Source organism: Nycticebus coucang, chromosome 5 (genome assembly GCF_027406575.1).
Source record: "Nycticebus coucang isolate mNycCou1 chromosome 5, mNycCou1.pri, whole genome shotgun sequence".
Classification (NCBI taxonomy): Eukaryota; Metazoa; Chordata; class Mammalia; order Primates; family Lorisidae; genus Nycticebus; species Nycticebus coucang.
In genome coordinates, this window is record NC_069784.1 from 87,903,843 (window position 1) to 87,912,128 (window position 8,286).

The 8,286-nt window shown below is 41.5% G+C and overlaps 1 protein-coding gene across 4 annotated transcripts in view; it reads left to right on the forward strand.

The window, feature by feature from the left end:
- Positions 1 to 7,424, forward strand: part of RPF2 (ribosome production factor 2 homolog) — a 31,576-nt gene extending 24,152 nt beyond the window's left edge. For all 4 annotated transcript variants that reach the window (XM_053592681.1, XM_053592684.1, XM_053592683.1 and 1 more), the window contains 3 exons: positions 2,406 to 2,508; positions 5,419 to 5,563; positions 7,236 to 7,424. In XM_053592681.1, the coding sequence (XP_053448656.1) occupies positions 2,406 to 2,508; positions 5,419 to 5,563; positions 7,236 to 7,415 (428 nt within the window). In that variant the 3' untranslated portion in view covers positions 7,416 to 7,424. The remainder of the gene's footprint in view (positions 1 to 2,405; positions 2,509 to 5,418; positions 5,564 to 7,235) is intronic.
- The last annotated feature ends 862 nt before the right edge of the window (positions 7,425 to 8,286 follow it).

Below are 8,286 nucleotides of genomic sequence, written 5' to 3' on the forward strand. Positions count from 1 at the left end.
CTAAGCCCAGGAGTTGGAGGTTGCTGTGAGCTGTGTGACACCACGGCACTCTACCAAGGGCAGTAAAGTCACTCTGTCTCTAAAAAAAAAAGAGAAAGAAAAATATGTATTAATGAAAGTAACTAGTGTAAATTGGGTCAAGTGATTTATTAAATTTAATCCTCTCCATAGCCCTAAAAAGATAATTATGTTAGTTGCTCACATTGCTGTAATATAATACCAAAGGTGATGGCTTGAACCACACAAAAATGTATTTTCTCATAGTTTTGGAGGCTGGAAATCCAAGAAAACACTACTGCAATCAAAATACAGAACTGTTACATCACTCTTCAAGATTCCGTGCCCCTTCGTAATCTATCCTATTTCTTCATCCAAAGCAAACATTGATCTGCTTTCTGTTACCACAGATTAGTTTGCATTTTGTACAATTTTAGATAAATAGAATTCCATAGCATGTGCTTTTTTGGCCTAACTTTTTTCACTCAATATTATTTGAGATTCATCCATGTTGCTGTGTATCAATAGCTCATTTCTTTTTTTTTTTTTTTTTTGTAGAGACAGAGTCTTACTTTACTGCCCTCGGTAGAGTGCCGTAGCGTCACACGGCTCACAGCAACCTCCAGCTCTTGGGCTTATGTGATTCTCTTGCCTCAGCCTCCCGAGCAGCTGGGACTACAGGCACCCGCCACAACGCCCGGCTATTTTTTTGTTGTTGCAGTTTGGCCGGGGCTGGGTTTGAACCCACCACCCTTGGCATATGGGGCCGGCGCCCCACTCACTGAGTCACAGGTGCCGCCCCAATAGCTCATTTCTTTTTATGAGAAATACTGTACACGTAGCTGTTCCAAATCTGTTTACTCATCTCATGGATATTTAGGTTGATCCCACAATTGGGCTGTTACAGGTAGAGCTGCTGTATACATTTATATACAAATCCTAGGAATGGAATGGTTATTTGAATGGTGTGCATTTAACATTGTAGGAAGCTACCAAATTGTTCTCAATTTGGGTAAGACTCATGGTGTACCATTTTATATTCCTATCAGCAGTGTATAAGAACTCTAGTTGGGCTTGGTGCCCGTAGCAGAGTGGTTATGGCACCAGGCACATACACCGAGGCTGGCAGGTTCGAACCCAGCCTGGGCCTGCTACACAACAATGACAACAATAACAAAAAATAGCCAGGCGTTGTCGCGGGCACCAGTAGTCCCAGCCACTGGGGAGGCTGAGGCAGGAGAATCGCTTAAGCCTAAGAATTTGAGGTTGCTGTGAGCTGTGACACCACGGCACTCTGCCAAGGGCAACATAGTGAGATTCTGTCTCCATTTAAAAAATAAGAGAGAACTCTAGTTGGTCGTCTCCTTGCCAGTACTTAATGGACCATTCTTTTTAATTTTAGTTAACCTTTTTTTATTTTTTTAGAGACAGAGTCTTACTTTATCACCCTCGCTAGAGTGCTGTGGCATCACAGCTCACAGCAACCTCCAACTCCTGGGCTGAAGCGATTCTCTTGCCTCAGCCTCCCGAGTAGCTGGGACTACAGGCGCCTGCCACAACGCCCGGCTATTTCTTCTGTTGTAGTTTGGGGCCAGGTTTGAACCCACCATCCTTGGTATATGGGGCTGGCGCCCTACCCACTGAGCCACAGGTGCCACCCCCAGGGTTCCTTTTGGGTTTGACAGTTTATATAAAGTTTGTCATCCTTTGCTCGTGTAATGGTTACTTTTAAAGTTTTTTCTTGCTTGCTTCCCTCATAAAAACAACAACTACAATAAAAATAATAAAGGCAGAGGCCTGAGCAACATAGCAAGACTCCATCTCTAAAAAAAATTTTTTTGAGGTTTGTTGGAGCTCAAACCTGTAGTGCAGCTGCTCAGGAGGCTGAGGCAGGAGGATTGCTTAGGCCCAGGATTTGAGGGCTGCAGTGAGCTGTGATCACACCACTGCACTCCAGTCTAGATGACAGAGGCTCACTCTAACTCTCATGCTAAGTAAATAAATACATGGATAAATTAATTTTGATTTAATAAACTTGCAACAGCCATTTTTATAGAAATTTCTCATAATTACCCATTGTTCTTGTAGATTAAAATTTCATGCTCGTATTTACTTTTTTAAGTTAATATTCATGATAAATATTGTTCTTCTATGCCGAGCATTGGTTTAGAGGGAGAACCTTAAAACTGAAAAATTACATATCTTAGGAAGTGAGTGCAGAAATAAAGTCAGGAGATAAAGTGGTTGAGGGGTGAGACCTTCAGACATTTTTCAGGGATCCTTTCTTGTGCTACCTATCTTACCTTTTTAGATACTGTCATAAACCAGCATTCAGAATGCTCATTCTTTATAACTGAATTCTAAAAGCTCTTTTTCTTTTTTTTTAACGACTTAATGTATTTCTTAAGATTTTTTCAGAGGACCCACAGTATCAAATATCCGCCTGGCTGGATTAGAGTATGTTCTGCACTTCACTTCACTGAATGGGAAGATTTACTTTCGAAGCTATAAGTAAGTGCTTTTCTTACCATGTTTTTCTCATCCCTCAGGGCTAACATTTTAGTGTGGCTGTTTTATAGAGCTCAAACTTAGAAATAAGGTTTGGCCAGACGTTTTATTGGAGAGTTTGCAAGATAGCAACAGTGCAGCCAGCTCTGTGCTGGTCCTCGGTTTTGTGGTTCTCCAGCTCAGTGGTGCCTCTGAAACCATGTTTTGAGGGCCCCAGCACATCTGATGCTGTACTCTCTCTGAACCTGGAACACTAACCCTCCCTAGCTTTATTTATGCATTTTTTCTTCATTGTTCTTGGCTGGACTAAGAGCACTACACTACAAGTTGTAGGTCAGCCAAAGCAAATCTGAAAACCCTAAAACTAAAAATGGAATTTTCTAAAAAGAATGAGAAGATTTAGTGGCTCATTTCATTATACCCCCTCCCTCCAGTCTAGGCCTTTTACTCCTTCCCGCACAAATCGGTCCGAACACGCTGATTCTGCTTTTATTAAAGAGCTGATGACATGCTATAACTGTACCTTTTGGGGTAAATGTGGCATTGGCTGGTAGAGCCTTCACTTTCCCAGTGAATACACTGACTATTGGAAAGTGCCTTTCTTTTTCTTTTTTTTTAAAAGACAGAGTCTCGCTTTGTTGCCTTTGGTAGAGTGCCATGGTGTCACAGCTCGCCTCCCGAGTAGCTGGGACTATAGGTGCCTGCCACAATGCCCAGCTACTTTTTGTTACAGTTTGGCTGGGGCCGGGTTTGAACCTGCCGCCCTTGGTATATGGGGCCAGCGCCCTACCCACTGAGCCACAGGCGCCACCCACAAAGTGCCTTTCTTTGTATTGAGATTCAGCCTTTGGAGTATGTGTTGACCTGTCAGCTCAGTGTTGACAGCGTCTTCTGTTTAGTTGTGCTGTTTGTGCAACCATTTGTGTTCAGCATTTCTTTTTTTTTTTTTTTTTTTTTTTTTTTTTTGTAGAGGCAGAGTTTTACTTTATCGCCCTCAGTAGAGTGCCGTGGCATCACACAGCTCACAGCAACCTCCAACTCCTGGGCTTAAGCGATTCTCTTGCCTCAGCCTCCCGAGTAACTGGGACTACAGGCGCTCGCCACAACGCCCGGCTATTTTTTTGTTGCAGTTTGGCTGGGGCTGGGCTTGAACCCACCACCCTCGGTATATGGGGCTGGCGCCCTACCCACTGAGCCACAGGCACCACCCTGTGTTCAGCATTTCATACGTGGGGTTATTTTTTTTTTCCCAATGGGCTCCATGGCTGACCAGCCTATGTCCAGCTGAGCATCCAAGTGTGTGTACATTTCCAGCTTGGTCTCTGCTACATTGAGTCAGAGGCACTTAGTACTTCTCACAGTATGATTAGCACCACTGCTTCTGTTTTTCTATTTTCTTCATTAAAGGTAAAATAATATGGCTTGGCTCCCGTAGCACAGTGGTTACGGTGCCAGCCACATGCGTCAAGAATGGCGGGTTCGAACCCAGCCTGGGCCAGCTAAGTAATAATGACAACTGCAACAAAAAAAATAGCTGGGTGTTGTGGCAGGCACCTGTAGTCCCAGCTACTTGGGAGGCTGAGGCAGGAGAATCACTTGAACCCAAGAGCTTGAGGTTGCTGTGAGCTGTGATACTATGGCACTCTACCAAGGGTGACATAGTGAAACTCTTATCTCAAAAAAAAAGATAAAATTATATGGTAAAATGCAATGAAATGCGATATAGGGACTTTCTAATCATTTTTAGTTAGTTAAGATGAAAGCTCCTTAAGTCTGCTGTTTGAGTTTCCAACATTTGAATTTGGAGCTTCCAAGAATGTTATGCTATAAAGTAGATGACTGCTATTTAGAGAAATAGTTTTAAATAAGTAAATAAAAAGGTACTTGAGAGGAGTTTTGGCAATAGTCAGTGGTGCTTGGGTAATCTCAATTCATTAAACATACCAAATGCTGGCAAGTTTTCTTCTTGGCAGAAAATTAGTACTTTAAGTGATAGAAATATTTTATTTGGAATTTTATATATAATGTCCCTAATTTCTTTCTTTTTTTTTTTTTTTTTTTTAGTTTTGTTTTTTATTTCATTATTTTCTTTTCTTCTTCTTCTTTTTTTTTTTTTTGAAACGGAGTCTTACTTTATCGCCCTGGGTAGAGTACCGTGGCGTCACAACTCACAGCAACCTCCAACTCCTGGGCTTAGGCGATTCTCTTGCTTCAGCCTCCCGAGTAGCTGGGACTACAGGTGCCCGCCACAACGCCCGGCTATTTTTATGTTGCAGTTTGGCTGGGGTCGGGTTTGAACCTGCCACCCTCAGTATATGGGGCTGGCGCCCTACTTACTGAGCCACAGGTGCTGCCCTTTATTTCTGATTTTTAACAAACCACTTCTTAACTCAAAAAGAAAAAGGATAGGTTCGGGGCGCGTAGCTCAGTGGCGAAGGCACCAGCCACATGCACCGAGGCAGGCAGGTTTGAACCTGGCCTAGGCCTGCTAAACAACAATGACAACTACAACAAAAAAATAGCCAGGTGTTGGGGCGGGCACCTGTAGTCCCAGCTACTTGGGAGGCTGATGCAAAAGAATCACTTAAGCCCAAGAATTTGAGCTGTGATGCTATGGCACTCTACTGAGGGCAACATAGTGAGACTCTGTCTCAAAAAAAAAGAAAGAAAAAGGATATACTAAAAAATTTGCTTGATATTTGTGTGACCCTTTTGTTCTAAAAGAGAAAAGAAAATTATAAAAATAAGTGAACCAAAGGATATCTAAATGTATAAAATATTTAAGTAGCTTAGCTTTTCCAAACATTCTTATGTCATTTTATGGAAATGTAATACCCTTGAACAAAAATATTTTGGTGAGAGGACTTTTATAAAAGTCAAAGTAGCATTTTTGTTTTTTCTTATTTCATAAAGGTTGCTGTTGAAGAAATCTGGTTTTAGAACGCCCCGGATTGAATTGGAAGAAATGGGACCCTCGCTGGATCTAGTTTTGAGAAGGACTCACCTAGCGTCAGATGACCTTTATAAATTATCTATGAAAATGCCAAAAGCTCTCAAGGTACATGACTGGAGGCTTGGTGCCATATATATTTTCTTACTTCCACAAAGGACTTGTGTATTACATTAAAGGAATATGTAAAGAGACCAACAGAGCAGATAAAACTAGCTACTCAGAGCCAGGAAGAGAAGAAAAAAAATCAAAGAAGGCAATTATAAAGGTTAATGAATAAGAATTACAGAAACTGGACATCAATTTGGCTTTCTGGTAGTCAGGACTGCCATTCTCAGCCAAAAAAAAAAAAATAGCATCATAAAGACTGAAGGATTTAGAGCACAGGATGTATAAACCATGTGTACATAAAATGTGTTCTGACTTTAAAAATTTAAAAAAAAAATTTTTTTTTGAGACTGATCTCACTTGGTCATCCTTGGTAGAGTGGCATCTTAGCTCACAGCAATCTCAAACTCTTGGGTCAAGTGATCCTCTTGCCTTAGCCTTCCAAGTGACTGGGACTATAGCCCGCCACAATGCTCAGCTATTTTTTAGAGACGAGGCCTTGCTCTGGCTTAGGCTGGTCTGGAACCTGTGAGCTCAGGCAGTCCACTGGCCTTGACCTCCCAAGTGCTGGGATTACAGGCATGAGCCACCCAACACGCCTGGCTCTACTTTAAAAAAAATTTTAGAAAGTCTACCACAGAAGAGATGACTTCTTTTTTTTTTGAGAAGAGATGACTTCTTAAGTAGTTTTAAAAAACAAGTAGAAATGTTATCTCTGGAATCCAGTAGAGATTGAAACGATAGTCATAATTCCTTAAGCTCAACACAGGAAATTCTCTTGTAATGTAATTTATAATCTTGCTTCTCAAAATGTGGTCTCACAGTTTACCTGCGAATTGTTAAAAATGTAGAATGTCACCCTCAGTATATGGGGCCAGTGCCCTACTCACTGAGCCACATTGGCCCCATATACCGAGGGTGGTGGGTTCTAAACCCAGCCCTGGCTGAACTGCAACCAAAAAATAGCCGGGCATTGTGGCAGGCGCCTGTAGTCCCAGCTGCTCGGGAGGCTGAGGCAGGAGAATCGCGGAAGCCCAAGAGCTGGAGGTTGCTGTGAGTCTTGTGACATCATGGCACTCTACCAAGGGCGGTAAAGTGAGACTGTCTCTACAAAAAAAAAAAAAAAAAAAATGCAGAACGTCAGCCCCACCCTAGACCTACTAAATCAGATTTTGGATTTTGACAGGATCCCCAGTTCATTTGTATGTTCAGTTGAGAAGAGAGGTTTCATATAGGGCTATACGCATCAATCATTAGGGGATACTCACTAATGGAAATAGTTATTAAGTTAGCTGACGACTCATGCCTGTAATCCTAACACTCTGGGAGGCTGAGGTAGGTGGATTGCCTCACTTCAGAATTTCAAGATCAGCCTGAGCAAGAGCAAGACCCCATCTCTCTACTAAAAGTAGAAAAACGAGCTGGGCATTGTAGCAGGTGCCTATAGTCCCAGCTACTGGGAAGGCTGAGGCAAGAGGATGGCTTGAGCCCAAGAGGTTGAGGTTGCATGAGCTATGATGTTGTGGCACTCTACCCAGGGCAATAGAGTGAGACTCTGTCTCCATAAAAAAAAAAAAAAAAAATAGCTGTAAACTAGAGTTTTACTGACTCATGATAGTAAAAAGTTGTTAAATGGATATTTTATATGTATATATATTTCCTTTTTTCCTAGCCAAAGAAGAAGAAAAATATCTCCCATGACACTTTTGGTACAACTTATGGAACGATTCATATGCAGAAACAAGACCTAAGCAAACTACAAACCAGGAAAATGAAGGGGTTGAAGAAGCGACCTGCAGAAAGGATAACAGACTATCAGGAGAAAAAATCAAAGAGAGTTAAAAAAAATTGATGGAGCTTAGCCAGCGACTACAGTTCTATTGTAGTCTGTTTATTTAAGAGAATTATCAAACTTCTTGTAAGTTTCAAACTTGTAATTATCAAGTTTCTTGTAAGATTTTATTGTTTTTTTAACATGATTTAATATGTATTATTACATACCATAATATATTAGTATTAAGTTTAAAACCTCTTACTTGAGACATAACACCCTGGAGTGCCATTTTCTCTTTGTCATATGTCCTTACAACTCTTCTGTCTCATCTCCACAATCATTGATATTTTTAGAAAATTTTCAAGTTAGGCATTAAAGGGGAAGCAAAGCCATAGAAAACAAAAATTACCCAAAGGAGCTCTATACACACTCAGTATGAGCTACCTAGAAAGTTAACCTCATCTTCCAACATACATATGCAACCTGATTTTTATTTTTTGCTTTTCTGTTATTTTGCCTGAAATCCTACTAGTCAGATTCATTCGAGATTTTCAGCTTTGTGTCTTAAAATACAGGTCTCTAAGAGGGATGTCCACCAACTGACCCTTGACACATTACCTTAGTATTTGTTTTTGTGTTTTTTTGTTTGTTCGTTTGTTTGTTTTTGTAGAGACAGAGTCTCACTTTACTGCCCTCAGTAGAGTGCCGGGGCGTCACACAGCTCACAGCAACCTCCAGCTCTTGGGCTTACGCGATTCTCTTGCCTCAGCCTCCCGAGCAGCTGGGACTACAGGCGCCCGCCACAATGCCTGGCTATTTTTTTTTTTTTTTTTATTGTTGGGGATTCATTGAGGGTACAATAAGCCAGTTGCCTGGCTATTTTTTTGTTGCAGTTCGGCCGGGGCCGGGTTTGAACCCGCCACTGTTGGTATATGGGGCCGGAGCCCTA